The sequence below is a fragment of the Lepidochelys kempii genome, chromosome 7 (genome assembly GCF_965140265.1).
Source record: "Lepidochelys kempii isolate rLepKem1 chromosome 7, rLepKem1.hap2, whole genome shotgun sequence".
NCBI lineage: Eukaryota > Metazoa > Chordata > Testudines > Cheloniidae > Lepidochelys > Lepidochelys kempii.
Genome location: NC_133262.1, coordinates 95,171,340 through 95,195,136, shown reverse-complemented (window position 1 = coordinate 95,195,136; position 23,797 = coordinate 95,171,340). Strand labels below are relative to the sequence as shown.

Here is a 23,797-nt window from a genome sequence, read left to right as displayed (position 1 = left end):
TAAGATTTCTGAAAATTAGTTTTTAATATTAATTTAAATTTAGAGTCATCATTATATATCAGCGGGGCCCAAACTGTGGCTCTGGAGGCTCTAAACTGTGGCCCTGAATGGTGAGTGTTAAGAAGAAAATATGTATTTCATTCTTAATAGGAAATGTGTTCTCTGAGTTGTGTCCTAAAACTTTTAAACTGCAGTGTTTGAATTGACCCCATTAAGACAGGGGGGCAGTAGGGGGCACTTGGAGCTCTATCCCTTCCCTGCTGCAGTTGCTTAGCAGTTCCCCTGGTGACCACCTGCTGCATCATAGGAGGAAGAAAGAGTAGTCTGGCTATGCCATTTGCCTGCTTTCCTACTGAACTATGGGAGCCCCAGGGAGGGCAGGATAGGAATTCAGCGGGCACTGCCTGAGACTAGGGGAGCACTTAGTAAAGGATGGCTCTCCTTCCCCTCTCCTTCCCATACACAGCCATCAAGGGCAGCCCAGAAGAAAAGGAAAGAAAGAGAATTTGAGAACCAACAGCCAGTTATCACACGCTAATTATCTGCTTTGTCTCAGCATTGATTAGAGCAGCCAGTGTCAGGTAGTTATGGTATCCAGAGGCCCTCCCATGCAATAGGCAGACCACAATGCACTCTGATCACTCTTCCTCTCAACCCCAGCATACTCCTTCCTAACACTGAAATGCCCCTGTGACAAGGACTGTGAGAAAGGAGACACAGAAGCCATCTATGATTTCTCTATGCCCACTGGGACTAACCCTATGTTGGGGAAATCCGCAGCATGGGACCTGCAGGTGGTTCTGCTCCCTTTAGACTGAGCAGAACAGAGAGCCCAAAAATGTTGATTGTGGCTCTTGACCTGTTTGAAATAATGTTCATTTCTCAGGCTGAAAAGGTTGGAAACTACTGCTGTCCAAAATCAGAAAATTTGCATTTTGAGAAATTACCATAAAATACATATTTAACTATAATAATGAAACTGAAATCCCTCAAAATACCAGAGGTACTGAAGCAAAAACAAGCTGTGACAGAACAAAGGGTTGGAGATCTTTTTAAAGAATAAGAACAAATTCTTAAATGTCAAGGGGAATTTTGTCCCAAATCAATATATTGTTGAGGGACAATTTAAATAAGTATTGACACAGCAGATACGGTTACAATAAAGAAAGTAAAATTTGCCCTCTTATCCATTGTCAAAACACTGTTTGAGGCCTTTGTCATGCCTTTTAAATAGGGCTGTCAAGCGATTAAAAAAATGAACTGCGATTAATCGCACGATTAAAAAAATGAATTGCGATTAATCGCGATGTTAAGCAATAATAGAATATAATTTCTTTAATTATTTTTGGATGTTTTGTACATTTTCAAATATATTGATTTCAATTACAACACAGAATACAAAGTGTACAGTGCTCACTTTATATTTATTTTTATTACAAATATTTGCGTGGTAAAAAACAAAAAATAGTATTTTTCAATTCACCTAAAACAAGTACTGTAATGCAATCTCTTTATCATGAAAGTTGAATTTACAAATTTAGAATTATGTACAAAAAAATAAAACAATGTAAAACTTTAGTGCCTACAAGTCCACTCAGTCCTACTTCAGCCAATCACTCAAACAAGTTTGGTTACAATTTGCAGGAGATAACGCTGCCTGCCTCTTGTTTACAATGTCACCTGAAAGTGAGAACAGGAGTTCTCAAGGCACTGTTGTAGCTGGTGGTGCAAGATATTTACGTGCCATATGCGCTAAAGACTCATATGTTCCTTCATGCTTCAACCATCATTGCAGAGAACATGCGTCCATGCTGATGACTGGTTCTGCTCAATAATGATCCAAAGCAGAGCGGACCAACTGACACATGTTCATTTTCATCCTCTGAGCCAGATGCCACCAGGAGAAGGTTCATTTTCTTTTTTTGGTGGTTTGGGTTCTGTGGTTTCCGCATCTGAGTGTTGCTCTTTTAAGACTTCTGAAAGCATGCTCCACTGCTCATCCCTCTGAGATTTTGGACGGCACTTCAGATTCTTAAACCTTGGGTTGAATGCTGTAGCTATCCTTAGAAAGCTCACATTGGTACCTTCTTTGCATTTTGTCAAATCTGCAGTGAAAGTGTTCTTCAAACGAACATGTGCTGGGTCATCATCTGAGACTGCCATAACATGAAATATATGGCAGAATGCGGGTAAAACAGAACATCAGACATACAATTCTCCCCGAAAGAGTTCAGTCACAAATTTAATTAATGCATTATTTTTTAATGAGCATCCTCAGCATGGAAGCATGTCGTCTGGAATGGTGGCCAAAGCACGAAGGGGCATTCAAATGTTTAGCATATCTGGCTTGTAGATATCTTGCAATGCCAGCTACAAAGGTCCCATGCAAATGACTGTTCTGACTTTCAGGTGACATTGTATATAGGAAGCAGACAGCAGTATCTCCTATAAATGTAAACAAATGTGTTTGTCATAGTGATTGGCTGAACAAGAAGTAGGACTTAGTGGACTTGTAGGTTCTAAAGTTTTACATTGTTTTGCTTTTGAGTCCAGTGATGTAACAAAAAAATCTACAATTGTTAGTTACGCTTTCACAATAAAGAGATTGCACTATAGTACTTGTATGAGGTTAACTGAAAAATACTATTTCTTTTGTTTATCATTTTTACAGTGCAAATATTTGTAATAAAAATAATAATATAAAGTGAGCACTGTACACTTTGTATTCTGTGTTGCAACAGAAATCAATATATTTGAAAATGTAGAAAAACATCCAAAATAATTAATAAATTTCAGTTGATATTCTATTGTTTAACAGTGCAATTAATAGCGATTAATTTTTTAAATTGCGATTAATTTTTGAGTTAATCACATGAGTTAACTGTGATTAATTGACAGCCCTACTTTTAAACAATACAAAATGATTCACTCTTTGGGGTTTTTTGTTGTTTAAGTAATTTAAGTTATTTACCTCACTTAGAGGATCAGATGTGTATGATGATTTGCCTGATAGTAGATGTTGACTCCGGGACAGCTGATTAATTGCATATGCTGGCGAATGAACACCTGCAGGTCTTTAGATATAAAACAGGAATGACATACACATTTCAACCAGCTTTTCTTTTTAATCTACACGGCAATTGCTTGTATTAGTTCATTATTTACAGATGCTACAGATAATTAGTTTACTATTTACAGATGCTATACATACTTATAAAGAACAGCTAACAAATCAGTAACACAAATCAAAACATAAATCCCTAAAATGAAGAAATGTCTAAAACTATGGGCCTGATCATGCAGCCACTCCATTGTTCCAGTCCAAATCCCACTGAAGTCATTTCAATCTGGACACATTATGCCTCCAGGCGCTGCCACGAAACTGGGGTGCCTGGTCTGCAGGGGTTCCATTTCAGCTTTTGGGGGCAGAGGGGCAACCTTAACCATGATTCCAGGGGCTACTTAGGCACCTGAAAATTCTAGGTTTTATTTGCAGATAACAATTTAGAAATTAGCTGACAGGAGCACTGTATCTACTTCCTGTTTAAAGAAAGAAAAAAAAATATACAACACCAATTAAAGCCATATTTTAAATTTATATGTAAATTTAGAACAATCAGGAGATAATACAGCAAGATATTCACAATCCCAAGCTTTGCAGTATCAGTTTTGGAGCCTTAACTCAGATACCAGAAACACAAGTTTGATACTTTGGTACACTATCTTTCGTAGAGATAAATAAAAATAAATAAAATCTGCTTAAAATCTGCTTACTTTCTCTAACAGACACACTCTGTTACTGCCATTATCTATTCCATTTTAGTCTATAGTTTTTCATTCTACTAAAACCACATTTACTGAATTTTAATACATGCAATATTTTTCTCTTTTATTAAGAACGAGATTTTATTTTTCTAATTATTTTGGCATTTATGTTTACCAATCACAATCATGGACATGACTCACTAACGTCTGACTCTGTCATTACTATTAGAATCAGACTTGGAACCACATTTGTTTTTGTACAAATTTTAAGCTATTTTACAGATATAATTAAAAATACAATTTGAAAATAAGTGACCATCTCCACAGTATCTGTAGTTATGTGTTTAGCTAATTGATTTTAAACTGGCACTGCTAAGATGAGTACAAACTAAATTTACATTCTAGAAGCATACTATTATTTGATTGTACCATTTTAAATAATGACTGACAAAGCACAATATGGTAATAAAGTAATAATGATAATCCAGCCAGGACAGATTAGGCATTTTAGAACTCACTACTCAAATAATTAAATTTAAGCATAAGAGAGAAATAAAATTATGAAATGCACAGACCAGACAAAAACTAAAACAACAGTACTATAATCCTGAAAGAATAAAATTTGAGAATATATGTGCACTGCACATTTTGACAGGAAGTAGCAAGAAGTAACAATAAGAATAATAATATTGTGTGTTAGAGAATGTGTGTGTGTGTGTGTGTGTGTGTGTGTGTGTGTGAGAGAGAGAGAGAGACACAGACTGTGTGTGTGCCTGAGTGTGTCAGTGTCTGACTCTAAGTGGAACTTGTTCAGTACAGCAGCAGCCGCAGCTCCCCCTCCCGAGCCAGAGGCACCAACACAGACAGGCTACCTGTCCCCCAACCCCAGCAGAGACCCACTAGGGCATAGCCACCTCTTGCATCAGGCGAGCTCCCCCTGTGCTGCACCAGCTATGGATCAGCATCCCAAGGAAGTGGAGACTTCTTTGGGAAGTGTGTGAGAGAGACTGTGTGTGAGAGAGAGAGAGTCTGTTGGGGGAGTGTGGGAAGGGTGATGGGAGCTGGGTAGCCAGAGAGCAGCTGCTGCGGGCTGGGCACCCAGCTCTGAGACGAGTGGATACAGGGGAGCAAAGGCAATTTTGGGGTGGCTATAGTTTCCACAAGCACCCCCAGAACCATGCCTGTTTGTAAAATTATAATGTAGTTAGAAACTCAGGGGGGGGAAGAGGGCCTCTTCACCCTCCTTAAATGGCACCCCCTGCTGGTCTACTTCTCCAGCCAGCCCAGCTTCCACAGAAGCATAGTTATCCCTAAGACTATGATAATCCATTTCTATTAATTATAAAGTCCTTTGATAACATGTTAAACTTCATGCAGTTTTTAGGCAAAATAAACTTCAGCCCAAAGGCCCAATCTGAATGTCCCCCCCGTCCCAACACTTGGCAGCTTTTGATCCTGCATTTATGAGCAGCTGGTGAGGCTCTCTCTCTCAGGGACACAATTTCCACATTTTAGCTCCTAGATGGACTCTCACTTCTCCTTGACTGAAATTTTCATAAATTATTTTTGGGCGTGTTAAGCTATTGCTGAGTCTCTTTCATGTTGTAGTTTTGTTTTATTTTCACACTAATCTCAGAACCACAGTTAATTTTTTCTTTACATTTGGGGTATTGTAATATACCATGGATGAAATAATGAATAAACCATCTCTAATTTAATTATTGTTGCTAAATATGATTTGCATTCTGTGAAGGAATCAGCCTATCCATTATTGCAAACAATGTCCAATTGCATGAAAGTTATAGACTGTTGTTTTGTAATGCTAATTATTTGCATAGCAAGTTTGGAATGAGGCACACATTCTTAGATGCATACTCTCTCAAGGAATTTACTTTTTCTTTGTTTCAGATAAACAAGAGCTCAGAACTGCACAAGAATTTAATTGGATTTGGCAACCATTATGCTAGACATCTGTACTCTCACAAACCGTTCCTACATGTTTATACACTGAATTAGTCTTTCATTATGCAGCTGAACTCCAAATAAATGAAAGGACCGCACAATTTGTTACTTTTGTAGGCCGAACACATTACACATACCAGGGCCTCCTTTCATTCCTCCATTTCCCCCGCACCTCCAACAAGTTCCCTGTGAGCCACCTTCCCATCCCTATTTCAGGGACTCCATGCAACCTGCCTCCAACACTTTCCTCCCTCATGCCATGGTCTCTATGTATCCCCCCATTGCTATATGCTAGTGGCTCATTGTGCTCCCCCCCACGATTCCCTCCTCCACCACATGCCAGAGGCTCAGTGTGCCCATTCCCCCATATGCCAAGGTCTCTGTGTTGCCCGTGTTCCCATACAAGGGTCCCCTGTTCTTCCTTCTCTGCCAGGGGCCTTCTCCAAAATGGTCTCTCTGTACTGCTTCATTTCTCCTTCCCCATATTTTCCCCTTCTTTACCATGGCAGGGGCGCTGTGTCAACCTCATTCTTCCCCATCTCATGCCAACAACCTGTGTGGTTCCCATGGCTCCCATACCATTGTCCCCCATTTTCCTCCTCAGGCCCGGGGCTTTGTGTCCCCCACATTCCATCCACCTTCTTAATGCCTTAGAGATACAAACAGAAATGCCATCACATGGAATGTTAGACCTTGCTTTGCTCAGCCATAAAGTATAATAAAGAGTAAATGTCTTCATGAATTGAGTCTACAGTACAAGCATTGAAAGTCATGAACTTCTCCTACTTTATCCAAATAATAAAGTTCTAATATTTTAAACAAGTTTTTAAATGATAGAATGTTTGTCAAACATTACATCTCATTGGTATAGTTATCACTCTGAATGCATTTTTCTGTAAATACTTTCATTTCCTACTTTATGCCCTAGCAGTATGTTAGCTTTAATGAAAATGTTTCTCATGATGCAGTAGCTCTTAAACCAGGTTTGGTGTGTTAAAATATTTAGATTAATATTTGTGGTAGCTAGAAAGAAAATTGTGCTCATCCAGTGTAAATATACAGATAGCAACTGTTTTTGTTTGCTGTATTATAAAACTTAAGTGATGTTTTTAAATTTAGTTCCAACTTGCAAATACTATCCTTTTCAGAGCAAGCTTCACTTAATTTTCCAGTCTTACTAGAAGAATATTTCTAAAACTTAAATGAGTAATTACATAAAGCATTAAAGGAAATATTAAGTGGGTGAAGACAACATAGTCTCTACTTTAAAAAAATAGCTTATGCAGTCATTCAGTTGCAGTCATGAAAAAATACTAAATTCTATGAGACTTATAAACTGATCTTCATTTTAGAAGCAAAATATTAAACAAAATATTACTACCAGAGAGTGCATGTGGGTCAAAAGTTACATTATGAGCAACTCAATGTGTTTCTTTTACTTGATAAGTAAAACTGGCTAACAAATTATAGTTTCTAATTAAGAACATTTTCTGTCAGATACCATATGATGTCCCAGCCTACTTGACTTCCTTTTTGTTCCCTTCTGTACTATATCTGACAGCTCATACTTAGATGAAGACAGTTAGTTCAATCCCAGCTAAGCAGCATCCAGAAAAGAGCTGAACATATCAACCACCAATCAATCCGTTACAAGAAGTCTCATCATACTTTCCATCTTGTGAGTGGAAGGTAGAGCACTCCACCAGATCACCATCTAGGAGTGCAAAATGAAAGAGTGCTGCTTTGTGGAATTCTTCCTTGCATAAACTCCTGCTGGACTGGACATCTATACTGGGAGCAGGACTTGGGAGATTGCCATGCAAATGGCACAGTATTCTGACCCAATCCTGTAGAACTTTTCTGGGCAAGTTATTGCTGATCCTAAGGTGGTTTTACATCATCCACCAAAGCATATGGTCTGACCTGCTATGTCAATTCCTATGTTCCTAATCACAGTGCAGAAAAGTTCATTTCTGGGGAGAAAAATCTGTACACTTATGCATCAATAACTATACAGTAGCCCTGCATTCTGGATAGCTGAAACAATTCCATGTCAATATAAGCAGCATTAAACACATAACAGAACTATCAACAGCATACTGTTCCTTACAGATAATTTACAGATTTCACTGGAGTTGAATAACTAACAAAATCCTATAATCTGCACTTTTGGTCAGTTACATTGTTTCTTCTTTTAAGTGAGATCTATAAAACTATGGGAATGCTCTTGCAAGGGAAATGGTAGAAACTAAACTAGACAAAACTCTAGAAAAGATTCATTAGGGAACAATCCTGGACTACGTGGAGGATGTACCAAATTATCTAATAGGTTTTTAAAATCCCTAACTTCTGTTCCTATGGTTTCCTACCTAATAACTGATGGATTTCTTGAAGGAATGTTATAAGCTCTCAATACTCTGATAAGAAGCTTAAGATCTCCATCAGAGACCGTCTGCGCTGGAACTTTTTTCCTCTCTTTTCTTTGCGGCTTTAAATGTCTTCTACGTTCACCTAGCTTAAAAACTGCATTCCTCAATTGGCTAGATAAAGTTGAAAATGTTTTAGTCAGCTTTATATATAAACATCTATATGTTTTTATACAATTATTATACATGATTTTATACAATTATTATACATGATTTAAGAAAATGGAAAATTTGTTACCTTTCTATGATTGTGCTCTACACAAAGGCTCCACAAAGTCCACTTCAGACCTTTCCATGCAAATCTAATTCGCCTGGGAAGCATTTAGAAACTACAGTGAAATGTGCATTACAAGCCCCATATAGTCAGATATGTAAGACAAAAGAATTTTCACCCTTTCCTAAAATCAGTAATATTGAACCATTTGGGGACCACTATTTGGAACAGCCTCCTGCCAAAGGAGGTTTCTGCAACAGAATGAAGGTAAAGCCTATAGTGCTTAAAAAAAGTGTTGATTGATGAGCAGGTGACAGCTTTCCAGATTTCCTTTAAAGTACCTTATGCCCTTTCTACACAGAATGCTACTGTGGAAAGTGTGGAGTAGGTTCTGATCTCTTTTGTAATCAAGGCTAAGTATGTTTCAGTGATAAAAAACTCAATCCACCTAAGTACAGGGACTTGCAAGCTTTCAAGTTCTGATGCATAGGGTGGAAGAAAATGAATTAAGATGATGTTTTCCAGAGTTAGAACCTATCGGTATGAATGAATGGTTTATGAAAGTTTCTAGTGCTATAAGCATATCCCAGATAAGGAAGATAGGTGTCAGCGTTGGTTTGTGTAGAAATGCTGTGTTAAGGAATCTTGATACCACTGGATGATCTACCAGAGATTTGGATACACCTATGCCCTGGTCTACACTAGGACTTTAGGTTGAATTTAGCAGTGTTAAATTGATGTAAACCTGCACCCGTCCACACGATGAAGCCCTTTATTTGACTTAAAGGGCTCTTAAAATCGATTTCCTTACTCCACCCCTGACAAATGGATTAGCGCTTAAATCGGCCGTGCCGGGTCGAATTTGGGGTACTGTGGACACAATTCGACGGTATTGGCTTCCAGGAGCTATCCCAGAGTGCTCCATTGTGACCGCTCTGGACAGCACTCTCACCTCAGATGCACTGGCCAGGTAGACAGGAAAAGAACTGCGAACTTTTGAATCTCATTTCCTGTTTGGCCAGCGTGGCAAGCTGCAGGTGACCATGCAAAGCTCATCAGCAGAGGTGACCATGATGGAGTCCCAGAATCGCAAAAGAGCTCCAGCATGGACTGAACAGGAGGTACGGGATCTGATCGCTGTATGGGGAGAGGAATCCGTGCTATCAGAACTCGGTTCCAGTTTTCGAAATGACAAAACCTTGGTCAAAATCTCCCAGGGCATGAAGGACAGGGACCCGAAGCAGTGCCACGTGAAACTTAAGGAGCTGAGGCAAGCCTACCAGAAAACCAGAGAGGCGAATAGCCGTTCCGGGTCAGAGCCCCAAACATGCCGCTTCTATGATGAGCTGCATGCCATTTTAGGGGGTTCAGCCACCACTACCCCAGCCGTGTTGTTTGACTCCTTCAATGGAGATGGAGGCAACACGGAAGAAGGTTTTGGGGACGAAGAAGATGATGATGATGATGAGGTTGTAGATAGCTCACAGCAAGCAAGCGGAGAAACCGGTTTTCCCGACAGCCAGGAACTGTTTCTCACCCTGGACCTGGAGCCAGTACCCCCCGAACCTACCCAAGGCTGCCTCCTGGACCCAGCAGGCAGAGAAGGGACCTCCGGTGAGTGTATCTTTTAAAATACTATACATGGTTTAAAAGCAAGCGTGTGAAAGGATTAATTTGCCCTGGATTAATCGCGGCTCTCCTGGATGTACTCCCAAAGCCTTATTGCGTCCTCCCTGGTAGGACATTTTACCACTCCAGGCCAGTAACACGTACTCGGGAATCATTGTACAACAAAGCATTGCAGTGTATGTTTGCTGGCGTTCAAACAACATCCGTTCTTTATCTCTCTGTGTTATCCTCAGGAGAGTGAGATATCATTCATGGTCACCTGGTTGAAATAGAGTGCTTTTCTTCAGGGGACACTCAGAGGTGCCCATTCCTGCTGGGCTGTTTGCCTGTGGCTGAACAGAAATGTTCCCCGCTGTTAGCCACGGGGAGGGGGGAGGGTTGAGGTGGTAGCCACGCGGTGTGGGGAGGCAAAATGCGACCTTGTAACGAAAGCACATGTGCTATGTATGTAATGTTAACAGCAAGGTTTTATAAAATGTGTCTTTTTAAATACCGCTGTCCTTTTTTTTTTCTCCACCAGCTGCATGTGTTTCAATAATCACAGGATCTTCTCCTTCCCAGAGGCTAGTGAAGATTAGAAAGAAAAAAAATGCACGCGTGATGAAATGTTCTCTGAGCTCATGCTGTCCTCCCACACTGACAGAGCACAGATGAATGCGTGAAGGCAAATAATGTCAGAGTGCAGGAAAGCACAAAATGACCAGGAGGAGAGGTGGCGGGCTGAAGAGAGTAAGTGGTGGGCTGAAGACAGGGCTGAAGCTGAAATATGGCGGCAGCATGATGAGAGGAGGCAGGATTCAATGCTGAGGCTGCTGGAGGATCAAACCAGTATGCTCCAGTGTATGGTTGAGCTGCAGCAAAGGCAGCTAGAGCACAGACTGCCACTGCAGCCCCTGTGTAACCAACCGCCCTCTTCCCCAAGTTCCATAGCCTCCACACCCAGACGCCCAAGAACACAGTGAGGGGACCTCCGGCCAACCGGTCACTCCACCACAGAGGATTGCCCAAAAAACAGAAGGCTGGCATTCAATAAATTTTAAAGTTGTAAACTTTTAAAGTGCTGTGTGGCATTTTCCTTCCCTCCTCCACCACCCCTCCTGGGCTACCTTGGTAGTCATCCCCCTATTTGTGTGATGAATGAATAAAGAATGCATGAATGTGAAGCAACAATGACTTTATTGCCTTTGCAAGTGGTGATCGAAGGGAGGAGGGGAGGGTGGTTTGCTTACAGGGAAGTAGAGTGAACCAAGGGGCGGGGAGTTTCATCAAGGAGAAACAAACAGAACTTTCACACCATAGCCTGGCCAGTCATGAAACTGGTTTTCAAAGCTTCTCTGACGCATACCGCGCCCTCCTGTGCTCTTCTAACCGCCCTGGTGTCTGGCTGCGCGTAACCAGCAGCCAGACGATTTGCCTCAACCTCCCACCCCGCCATAAACGTCTCCACCTTACTCTCACAGATATTGTGGAGCACACAGCAAGCAGTAATAACAGTGGGAATATTGGTTTCACTGAGGTCCAACCGAGTCAGTAAACTGCGCCAGGACGCCTTTTAAAGGTCCAAATGCACATTCTACCACCATTCTGCACTTGCTCAGCCTGTAGTTGAACAGCTCCTGACTACTGTCCAGGCTGCCTGTGTATGGCTTCATGAGCCATGGCATCAAGAGGTAGGCTGGGTCCCCAAGGATAGGCATTTCAACATCCCCAACAGTTATTTTCTGGTCTGGGAATAAAGTGCCTTCCTGCAGCTTTTGAAACAGACCAGAGTTCCTGAAGATGCGAGCATCATGTACCTTTCCCAGCAATCCCATGTTGATGTTGGTGAAACGTCCCTTGTGATCCACCAGAGCTTGCAGCACGATTGAAAAGTACCCCTTGCGGTTTATGTACTCGCCGGCTTGGTGCTCCGGTGACAAGATAGGGATATGGATTCCGTCTATGGCCCCACCACAGTTAGGGAATCCCATTGCAGCAAAGCCATCCACTATGACCTGCACATTTCCCAGGGTCACTACCCTTGATATCAGCAGATCTTTGATTGCGTGGGCTACTTGCATCACAGCAGCCCCCACAGTAGATTTGCCCACTCCAAATTGATTCCCAACTGACCGGTAGCTGTCTGGCGTTGCAAGCTTCCACAGGGCTATCTTGCACTTCTCAACTGTGAGGGCTGCTCTCATCTTGGTATTCATGCGCTTCAGGGCAGGGGAAAGCAAGTCACAAAGTTCCTTACGCATGCGAAAGTTTCGCGGCCACTGGGAATCGTCCCAGACCTGCAACACTATGCGGTCCCACCAGTCTGTGCTTGTTTCCCCAGCCTAGAATCGGCGTTCCACAGCATGAACCTGCCCCATTAGCACCATGATGCATGCATTGGCAGGGCCCATGCTTTCAGAGAAATCTGTGTCCATGTCCTCATCACTCATGTGACCGCGCTGACATCGCCTCCTCGCCCGGTATCGCTCTGCCAGGTTCTGGTGCTGCATATATTGCTAGATAATGCGTGTGGTATTTAATGTGCTCCTAATTGCCAAAGTGAGCTGAGCGGCCTCCATGCTTGACTTGGTATGGCGTCCGCACAGAAAGAAGGCGTGGAACGATTGTCTGCCGTTGCTCTGACGGAGAAAGGGGCGACTGACGACATGGCTTACAGGGTTGGCTTACAGGGAGTTAAAATCAACAAAGGGGGTGGCTTTACATCAAGGAGTATTTCAGGCAGGACTTCACAGAGGGTTCCAGTAAGAAATGGTGCACCTAAGTAATTGTTCTTATTGGAACAAGCAGGTTGGTCTGGCCTCTGATTGATACATGGCTAGATTTACCTCGCTGCACCGTCTCTGTGAGTGACTGCAGTGTGACCTAGAGGAATGAGTCCCCTAGACGGGGGTGGGGGGGGGAAGCAAATGAGTACAAAACAAGTCTGGTCTATTTCTTGTTTTGATCCACTCCATCTATCTTTTACATCTTTGGCTGGCAGCAGATGGTGCAGAAGGACTGCAAGCCATCCATATCTCATGGCTGCTCGGCAGAAGACGGTGCAGTAGGACTGCTAACCATCCTCATCTCTTGCCTGCCTGGCAGAAGATGGTACAGTAGGACTGCTAGCAATCCGTATCGCCTGCCTGCTCACCATAAGATGATTCAATGGGACTGACTGCAGGACTAAAGAGAATGACCTGGTCAAGTCACTCCTAATTTAGTCCCTGCGCCCATGTCTCCCCAGGTGCTCCTGGCCGACATGGCCAGGAGCACCTCGGACATGACGATGACAGCTACCAGTCGTACTGTACCGTCTGCTGCCACAAGGCAATGGGTTGATGCTGCTGTGTAGCAATGCAGTACCACATCTGCCAGCACCCAGGAGACATACGGTGACGGTTACCTGAGCAGGCTCCATGCTTGCTGTGGTATGGCATCTGCACAGGTAACTCAGGAAAAAAGGCGCGAAACGATTGTCTGCCCTTGCTTTCACAGAGGGAGGGAGGGAACGGGGGCCTGATAATATGTACCCAGAACCACCCGCAACAATGTTTTAGCCCCATCAGGCATTGGGATCTCAAACCAGAATTCCAATGGGCAGCGGAGACTGCGGGAACTGTGGGATAGCTACCCACAGTGCAACACTCCGGAAGTCGACTCTAGCCTCGGTACTGTGGAAGCACTCCGTTGAGTTAATGCACTTAATGCACTTAGAGCATTTTCTGTGGGGACACACACACTCGAATATATAAAATCGATTTCTAAAAAACCGACTTCTATAAATTCGACCTCATTTCGTAGTGCAGACATACCCTATGTTTACGACACTCTTAACACTGACAGACCTGTGATGTCACAGTGGATGTCAGGCCTAGCTGTAGGTCATTCTGTAAGAAATCCAGAAGAGCTGTACCATCTGGTTTCCTAGGGCTCACATTTCTATATTGAAAGTAATATAAGAATTCTGTCCAGAACCTTGCATAAATCAAGGGGATAGAATAACTATGGGAGATTAACTTTGGAAAAGTATCCCCATCTTATTTAAGGCTTGTTACTCAACAGCCAAACTGTCATGCTCAGGCAGTCTGGCTTGGATGCAAGAGTAGTTTCTGTCACAGAGATTATGCCACTTGGGAAAATGGAGTGGAGACTTCAGGAATATCTCCATTCAGTCAAAATACTCTGGTCTTTGGTTATAAGAATAACCAGTTTTCCCTCCTTATCTTCTGAATTACTCTCCTTCGTGCCAGCAGAGAAAGGAAAGCATAGAGAAGCAGGTTCTGATATCTGTGAGCCAGTGATCTTTGATCCGCTTCCCATGTCTAGAAGAGCCTTGCCTTTGGTTTAATCTTAATGCAGATAGGTACACCTCTCTTGATCTCCCCCAAACACTTCCTAGTTCAGGGAAGTGTTCCAAATTCTATCCACTGACAGCTTAGCCAGTCCACTTATCTGTTCGTTGTCACTGTTGCACGGGTAACCCTGAGACAGTTTTAGTGATCTTCCTCGCATAGAAAAGAATCTGCATTACATCTGCATTTAGACTTGAGTTTTGTGTTCTGGGATCCAGTACAGAACCGAGAATAGGACCCTGGAACTTTCCCCCTCAGAGATGGACTGGGCTTTGGAGTGTTTTAGTCTTTCACACCAAGGGTCCTTGATTGATGAGAATGATTCACTGATCCAGTTTGCGGACCCTTTGGAGCTGAAAAGTACTGACCTTCCCTTTCCATTACCCCTAGGTGTGGTGGGAAGCAAAGGCCCCAACTAATGATTCAAAAACTCTGAGCTCCTTCCCTTGGCAGAGTGAGACCTGCTGGTTGTGAGCAATCATAGTAGAGTCCTGTTTCTATTGCTCCTGAAGGGTCTTATAACAGATAGAGCATCTCTTGGCCTCTGGTTTTCCTTAACGACAGTCTGGCCCACACTGTCGTTATGCAAGGAGTGAGAAACTGAGAGGAGCTCAGCAGGTGGTCTCATTTGGAGAATAAAGCCTCAAAAATTTCAGCCTAAAGGAAATGGGGAGGGCCTCACTCACTGTTGCCCCAAAATCTACTTTAAATGATAAGGATAATGTGGGAGCACTGAACAGCTGCTGTTTGTCCCGCCACAGGCAGCGAATCTAACATAAGAGTAGAAGGGATAGGCCAAGTTCCAGGGCTTGAGGACAAGTCTGAACTGCCTCTGGTATTTTCAGGAAGAGAGCTGCAGCTAAAATGTCTTAGGCTGAGGGAATAGATCAGAATCAAGATAATTTCCCATGCTGATAATTCTGACTCACTTCTAAAATGTTGCTTGATGGATTCATGAATAAGGAACTGCAAAGAGAATTCATTTAATCTCATCAAGTTTTGTTCTGTTTCTTAAATTTGATTTCCACTTTTAATATTTACAATTTATATATTATTCTTTTTGACACTTTTCATGTAAATGTAATTTAGAACGTAAAGATGATAGGAACTATTCCTGAAAAATGTGAATCTTCTGATATGTTATGGATTCCTGGTTTTTCCAAAAGAAGCAAACTTTCTGAAGTTTAGGCTCCATTTGAGAACCAATTCTGCATTCCTAACACAGTAACTCCTGAGGATATATACCAGAAAGGATATAGAGACCAAAAATGAAACCTGATATTCCCCAAGCAAGTCATTATGATGAACTGGCTACTCCTGCACAGAAGTGAGATTAGCAAGTTTATGCAATACTAAAACTAGAATATTTTCATAATAGAACCATACACTAAAAAAAATTACCAATTAAAACATTCTTTGTATTTTTCTACCTATTCCCTTTCTGACTGATTAAAAAAATCCAAAAGTTCATACTGCAAACTGTTAATCACTTTTCAAAGGACCATCAACTGAAATGTTCTTTTTAGTTTTTAGCCAAGTCACATCCATTAAACTCAGTGAGAGTCATGTGGCTATATTCTCATATACCAATTTGAAAATATATAGTATTACAAATGTGCCAAGTAAAATATTACATTAATAAAGTAATTCACTTGCATAAATTCATAATCTTTTGATACATTCATTAATTCAAAGTTTAGTTTTTAATTATACCTCATAGATATAATTTCTTCATAATCGCTCACAATATCCATTAAATTAAATTTGTGCTTAACTTTGACAAGTCGCTTTAAAATTAGTTTTCTCATCTGCAAAAAATAATTGAGTTTTTCATGAAAGATAACATCTCTAAAATGAAAATTCATATTTGTAACTCTATAGGCAGGAATTCTCCACTATGGCACTTTCATGCTACAGTGCCCCAGATCAGGCGAGGGGAGGATTCCCCCAGTTCAGAATTCTTCTAAAGCAGTTTACACTGCCTTGCAAGTCCACTACTGCAAGCCCCAGCAAATAGGTCGCAGATTGGATGGAGGGGAAGTGAGGTAGTGTAGACATCACAGATATCTTTGTTGCTGTTCTGCCTTATGTTGCAAACCATGTGGCAGCCTGAAGAAGCCACGATAACTTAGACAGCTTCCCCAGACTTCCTTAGTTATGCTGGGGATCATTTTGGCCCCCGCAGCAGACTGGAATCTGCAAAGGTGGCATTAAGACACTTTCCTCCCACAACCTGTCTTGAGAGATTTGTGCTGCATCTCTTAGATCTGCAACACAAAATTTCACCCACAGAATTAACGTACATGGTAATTCTAATGGACAGAAAATGTCTCCCCACACTCAGGGTGAGTAATTTGTCTGGACACTGATAAAGTGCCCTTGGGGCAACAGAGGAGAAATCCTTGCCCCTTATCTTCAAAAAAGTCAAAAGTGTCATGAAACAAACTCCCATTACAACCAGCTGAGAAGAAAAGATTCAAAACCCGCTCCACCTTCTCTAGTGTATCCCTGCCTCCATTACTTATATTTGCTCACCACTACTGGACTTTTGTGTATGGCAGCAACAGAGTAATTTACTAAAATATCAATTTCTTAAATTCTACTTCTGAAGATGCTGAGGTGCTATTACTTCAATAAGAGTTAAAAGGACTCAACACGCCACAGGAAGTACTGAGCATCTTACAGGCATGAGCCCTTGGTCTGGGCCCTAGTCATTGTCACTCTGCGGCTGGTGCATACAGTGCAGTGACAGACATTGGTAATGGAACATGGTGCCCCTCACGTCTAGGTCATCAGCTGAATTACAGTGCTGGCTGGTAGGAACCAGAAGTCATCACCATCTGATAGCTATTCAGTATTCTATACAAAATTAATTGGTGGTATCAGTCCAATTGAGGACAAGGTGTCCAGCTCACCAAAAACACCATCACAAATGACTCCCTTATTTAAAGTCTGGAAGCCAAGGATTGTATGGATATAGAGCCTCAGCTCCAGAAGTCATCTCTTCAGAAAAGGTTTTAGGCTCATTAGTGATTAAGTTTGGACTGCTGCTGCACATTCTACTGTTATTCATTTTCTAGTATATTTCAATGCAACACTGTAATAAGTATTACATTCACATTACAGATTCTGAAAAGAAAAAGTTGGTCATTTTTCTCATAGCCAGTACAGTCATGTCAATATTTGTCATACCTTCCTTATAAAGTTGGCAGACCTAATCCTTTGTGCAGTAATAGGATCCACATCTGTCATTGATATATCCTTCTCTAATTGGCTTTCATATTCCTGAATATAGAATTAGGTAATTTTCCTGGATCATATACTGATCTTTACAAAAAATTTTAAAGAAAATGAAGAGAGGCATTTAAACTTTTTAAAAACTATGATGAAATTAACAGAAGTTCCAGAATATGACATCTTTGCTGGATTCTCTCAAAGCGTTTCCCTAAACAGTTCACAAAGTTGTAACTAACAACAACAACAACAACAGAGGGAAAGAGAAATTAAAATGTATAGGCAAGAGGAGAAATATGTGTTTCCCCATACATGACCTGAAAACAAAAGGAGAGTCAAAGAGGTGCAGAGATACAGCAAAGCAGTTTTATGAAAACAGGAACTACAGGGGAAAATGTGTTGGAACTAAAAGTAGTGAGACTGTGTGATAACACTGAGAAAAAAACTGATGCAAATTGAGCAGAGGGCAAAGGAAGAGAAGTAGGGAAAGAAAAAGTGCTTGAACCACCAGTTGTGAGGTTGTGTACAAAGACAAAGAAAAAGCTGGTGGTAGTTGGAGACAGTCTATGGAGGGTTTTAAAAATAAGTAGAGCATTTCTGAAATGAATACTGCAATGAACTAGGGAGCCAGTGGAGAAATTTGAGAGGAAAACATGATTCTCTATATGTTTAAGAAAATGAGCCAAAATATTTTGCAGTTTGGAGAGCTGGAACTTGGGGAGGCCATAGCTAATCAAGATGAGACAAGATGAAAGCATGGAGGAGGATTTCAGCCAAGATGAAGTTGAAATAGTGAAAAGGAGGCAAATGGAATGTCTGAGTCAAGAAGGAAGACAGAGGAGATGGAGTGACGCTGCAGGATTTTCCTCTGGCTGTATTTCCTGAGATATTTAGCTGAAGAAAATGAAGATGAAGCCACAAGTTTACTTTGTGAGAGCATGCAGAGAGGCTCAACATGGAGAAGTCATTAAAGATGTCAAAAGATATAAACAGCTGAATATCATCAGCAAATAATGCCAACACTTCCTGATATTAACGATACTTGTGGGAGCACAGGAAATACTGTTCCAAAGTTCCCATTCTGTGGCTACTGTCATTACTGCATGTTGCATTTTATCTATGTTATGCATACTTACACATGCATCCTCTAGAGAATACTGATGCTCAAAGAAGGACCACAGGACAAAACAGGCAGTTCATAGAATCAGAAGATTAGGGTTGGAAGAGACCTCAGGAGGTCATCTAGTCCAACCCCATGCTCAAAGTAGGACCAACCCCAACTAAATCATCCCAGCCAAGGCAGTTGCATTAAAGGAGAATTACCAACACTGCCTAGAACTCATTTGGTATCAGAAAGAGCTAGAGGGGACAAAAGACATCCCCGGATATTTTTATTTAAAAAAATGTAATCAAGGAGCATTCAGAGATAGCTAATATAACAGGACCCCAAGATGTGTCTATGTTTGCCCTCATTTTTTCTTAGCAGCACTAGAAGAATCTATGCTTGGGTTAAGGTCACAAAAAGCAATTATTTCCTAGAGACTAAAGCAACGTTGTCCAATTTATTGTGTTAACATTTCAGGGTCACATTACTCTGACTAGCACTTTACATCATTGAACTCAACAAGGACTACTTGAGTAATGAAGTGCTATTCAACATGAATAAGGACATTGGAATCTGGCTTTTAGGCATTAAATCATGATAATGTAAAAGATTACACTTGTCCTTGCTGCACATAGAAATCAAATAGGAAGAGGAAAGTTGAATTCAACTACTGTGAGAAATCAAAGATTAATATTAAACTCAGATTGTCATATATAACATGAAACAAGGATCACAGTGGAAACATTAAATACCTGGATGACTGCATCTGGTATCTCTCTATCATACAGTGGTATTTGCTGAAAATGGCAGAAATCGAACTGCTCTGAGTTCCTAAGCTGCAACAGCTGGAAACGTTTACACTTTTTAATCTCTTCTTCAGTAACAAAGTTAAACTCTTCTTGCAGCTGTTCAAGACGAAAATATTTTGACACAGTTTGTTCCTTGGATCTTGCATACTGTTAGAGAAAGTAAAAGCAAGGTTCAAATATTTTTAAACTTTTTGGGTGATGACTAATAAAATTTGCTATTTGTTTTTATAAAGTGAAACTGTACTGGCTTGAGCCAAGCAAAGAACCAACAGGTTCTAAGCAAACTTCCCATACTTCTAACAATACATCTCAGTATGACCTGCAATACCATCGCTATTATTTGGGGCTTCTCTTCAGCATAGATTGTATGATGTAAACAAACGCCTACATTTTTTCTATTGGTATTAACTTTAAGGAGAAACTGACATTTGAGTTTGTATGGTATTTTTATTTGTTCTTTTTCTTTAAAAATCCACCTATCATTTTTCTATATCATAGAAATTAAATGACTGACTAACCTGTACTATCTCTGTATACATCCATTGGCCTAGGAAATTCTAATGAAGATGTTTCTTAAAATACTTCACCAAATTCTGCTCTCTCTCTCTTTCACCTGTGAAATCCTACTTATTCCAGTGAAGTTACATGGGTATAAGAGAGTAAAGTTTAGCTTATTGCCTTTGTAAATGAATAAAATCAATTTAATAAGCTTTATCATTCTCTTTTGGTATAATGTGAGCAGGTGTAATGGGCAGATGCCATGGAATGTTGCACTGGTCACAGGCCACTAGCCAAGGAAATTAGTAGGAAACAGATTCCATAAATCTTCCTGGGAGTATAAAATGTAAACGAAGTTTACTTGAGTAAAGGTTTGATTTGGAGTGGAATCACAGCCCCAGACTGGTCTGGTGAGTGGATTGAAGGGATCGAGTAGTTAGTTGTAAGATTCAGCTGTCCCTCACAGCCGGATTAGGCTGCGGTTTTGATTACTGTAGCCACTAAGAGGTTATACATCTCCAATTTCTCAAGACCAAATTTGTAGGTAAAAGAAATCTTGTCTGAGATTATAGTTAAGGACATAGGACCTAATACAAAACTCAGTGAAGTCGCCGGAAAGACTATCATTGACTTCAGTGGTCTTTGGATTGGGCTCATTCATAGTTATTTATATCTCAGCATCATTTCAGACTTATTCTTGAATATGCTTAAGCATTGGTATGTTTAGCAGTTTTTTTATTATTCTTTCAACCCTATTCAATTCTCATTTTCTCTTTGTATGTAGCCCATTACTAGTGTAAGATGATAAATATTTTTTTCTGTTTGCCCTAGATGCTTTGCTAGATGTATATTTTGTAAAATATTACACAGAGAAACAGAGTCTAAAATGACTACCCTTGAAGCAGTCTACTCAGTATCTACAAAGGGATCAAGGGAGACAACCCTTAGCCTTTAAAAAACTTTAAAATGAAAATTAGACTAGAGTTTGTAGCAGTGAAGCCTCTTCTCACTTTTGAAAAATTCCCCAAATTGCACAGTGAAGTCAGCTGTTCAGACAGTGATCAGAAGTCATTACATGGACTCTAGAATAAGTCCATAGATCCCCAGTAATTTTCAGCTTTTATCATTGCACCACTTTTGACCACCACCTGGTTAATCTCTACAACTACTACTGAGCAGCTGTAGGATTACCTAACCCAGTGCTTCTCAAGCTATCTGATGTGGGGGACCAGCAATTTTTTTTTCCAATGTGCGCACAGACCAGCAGCTGATGGCTCGCGGACTGGCACCAGTCCACAGACCACCACTTTGAGTAGCACTGACCTAACCAAGAGCAGTGTCTCTCTAGTAGGACAGCTCCTGTTTCCATGCATAAAGTTAACTTCCTTCTGAATCCTTGAGATCCACAGAGTGAATGAAGTAGGGAAAACCCTGTGAGGCTCCCCCTATCAGTGTGTTTTCCTCACCCCTAATCCTTCCACAGATTTTGTGCTTCCTATCTCTAAATGATGTACTGAAATGACAAGACTTGAAACAGAAACAAAGAATAAAATTCATGACACAAGATGACTGCAAATTGTTTTATTAATTTGCTCTCCTGGGCTTCACCATCATTTGTTTTAATAGAATCAAAGATTGATGATCTAAGTCTGCTGCAGTTCATGTAAACAATGGGGTAAGATTCATAGTGTGGTATGACACCAGAAGGAAGAATGACCAGAAAGAGTTCAGAGCAAGTGACCAAAGTTAGGGAAAGGGAAAAGGATATGAGAGGAAGAAAAGGAGAGGGGGTAACTATCTGATTCAAGTAGAATCTACAACAAAAATAGGCTCACTTATAATTAGTGAGCAACAATTTCATCTTGTTGCTCCAAGTAAATACATAAATTATTCAGCTTTGCTCCCACTTCTTTTGGCATCTTCAGAAATCTTGAAAGTAGTCTTACAGTTCAGTCCCATATTATTTATAACCTTGGAGCCAAAGATCTCCTGTGAAAAATGTTTTAGTAGTCAATATCTAGAAATTCCCTAACTCCTGTCATGTTAGACTCAATACATATTTTCTTCTAGAAGCAATTATAAATTATTACAAATTCCTAATACTGAACTCTGCTAAACATTACCATAATGAATTCCATCAAATCTGAATACTCAGGGTCATTAGGATCAATCTTGACTTCTTTGGCCCATTCAGTAAGTTTCTGTTGGTCAGTGAACCACAGGAGTCCAGTAGCTATTTCTGCATTTATGTTTCTTGGCACACTAAAAAGGAATGCAAGACTTTCACTTATTTTGTCATACATTAGCTCCTATATACTATAACACACACAATGGTTTAGCAAACATTGCCAATTCTCACAGACATCATCAGGTTCAGTCTTATTCTAAGTCATGACTACAAGAAATATAGAGATTGAAACACCCAAGAAATCTGCAGAAAATAGGTTAACTGTGCTCTACAGTAAATTACCATTATACAGAACACCTTGCCATAAAGCAAATGATATTTTAGCATAACTTTTCCCATAGTATTAAACATGAGATGCTATTTAGTGAAAACCGTGGCAATCTTATAGAAATATAAGATTTATTATTACCTGTAACAAGCAGAGATTATTTTCTGAGATTCAGGGGCTAACGGAATTCCTCCCTCATCGACTGCCCAGGATAAGGAATACATTAGTTTTCCTGATGTCAACAGATACACCTCTTCAGTTTCATTTTCATCCAGAAGAAAAGGTACATCTGTAAATTAAAAGTTGTTGGAAAAAAATTAATCAGTATAATTAAATTTAAATTTCCATCTAGTTCAGCTTTTCCCAAGCTTTTGAAAGTTGAGATCTTCAGAAAAATGAACCCAAGTACACAGATCCTTCAACCCTGCCATTTCTTGTTAAAGGTCTACCCATCTTAATTTATACATCTTCCACACCCCAGTGACTAGTTTTTCACACCCACATCCCAAGACTTCTTTAGGATATAAGCACGTACTTAAGTGAATTCAGTACTTTCCTGAATCAGGATGCTTTCTTGATCTGGGGCCTAAAGGAGGAGAGCCATTCATCCCCCAGATCTTCCGGAGTATGTACAGTTCCTTAGCAGATCTAGCAAAAATTTCTGACAGGCAGTTTGTGATCTGCTGGAGTGAGGAATTGAGTGGGAGGGAATTCTGAAAAAACATGCCTAGTCCCAATCCTTATGAGACCTTCTTTATTGGTTCTTGGACTTGGTGTCCAGATTCTGAGTCAGAGCGTAGCTCCTTCCTCAGAACCATGGCTCACTAGGCCAGTCACAAAAACTTGAAATGAAAATGGCAAAACCATTGTGTTATACTTTCTCAGTGTGCCCAGGTCTGTGGGTTACCCTTGTTACCACCCCCTGCCTCAGCAAGAGAGAGATTTGCTGGTGCTAAACTGAGTCACAGATTCCTGTCACCCCAGTCTGTTAGCCATCCCAGTCAAACTTCTCAGGACCCCTTAGATTTAGCTGGGATGAAATGAAGAGTGTAGGTATCTTTTGAAAATGTTTGGTTCTACCAAGGTAGAAAGCCAGTGTCTTTCTAACATCTAAGGTATGAAAACGGGTCTCCTGTAGGGCCTTATGCAGTTTTGGAAAAAACACTGGTAGATGAATGGACTGGTTAAGATTAAACTCTGATAGAACCTTAGGTAAGAATTTAGGGTGTGGGCATAAAGAGACTTTTTCCATGAAGAACACCACAAAGAAGGGGATCTGTAGCCAGGCCCCAATCCTCCCAACCCTATAGGCCAAAATGATAGCTAGTAAAAAGGGCGTCTTCACAGATAAATGGAGCAGAGAGC

The 23,797-nt window shown here is 40.7% G+C and overlaps 2 protein-coding genes across 2 annotated transcripts in view; both read right to left on the bottom strand.

Moving 5' to 3' along the window:
- Positions 1 to 2,998: 2,998 nt before the first annotated feature.
- On the bottom strand, positions 2,999 to 22,796 carry LOC140914917 (protein CC2D2B-like). Its single transcript, XM_073353949.1, has 4 exons — positions 22,574 to 22,796; positions 22,100 to 22,238; positions 19,422 to 19,625; positions 2,999 to 3,074 (listed from the first exon to the last, which is right to left on the bottom strand). Exons 1-4 carry the CDS (start codon positions 22,654 to 22,656, stop codon positions 3,039 to 3,041), a joined length of 462 nt encoding a protein of 153 aa, XP_073210050.1. The 5' UTR covers positions 22,657 to 22,796; the 3' UTR covers positions 2,999 to 3,038.
- LOC140915203 (protein CC2D2B-like) overlaps positions 22,585 to 23,797 on the bottom strand; it is a gene marked incomplete at its 5' end in the record, with an annotated part of 53,983 nt that continues 52,770 nt past the window's right edge. Inside the window, one exon of the mRNA XM_073354778.1 lies at positions 22,585 to 22,721. Coding sequence (XP_073210879.1) covers positions 22,671 to 22,721 — 51 coding nt within the window. The remainder of the gene's footprint in view (positions 22,722 to 23,797) is intronic.

Coding starts and splice junctions, on each gene's coding strand:
- LOC140914917 (XM_073353949.1), bottom strand. CDS start 22,656: ATGTATTCCTTATCCTGGGCAGTCGATGAGGGAGGAATTCCGTTAGCC. Junction 22,239..22,573: donor ATAATCTCTGCTTGTTACAG/GTAATAATAAAT, acceptor ATTCCTTTTTAG/TGTGCCAAGAAACATAAATG. Junction 3,075..19,421: donor TACCAGATGCAGTCATCCAG/GTATTTAATGTT, acceptor TTATATCTAAAG/ACCTGCAGGTGTTCATTCGC.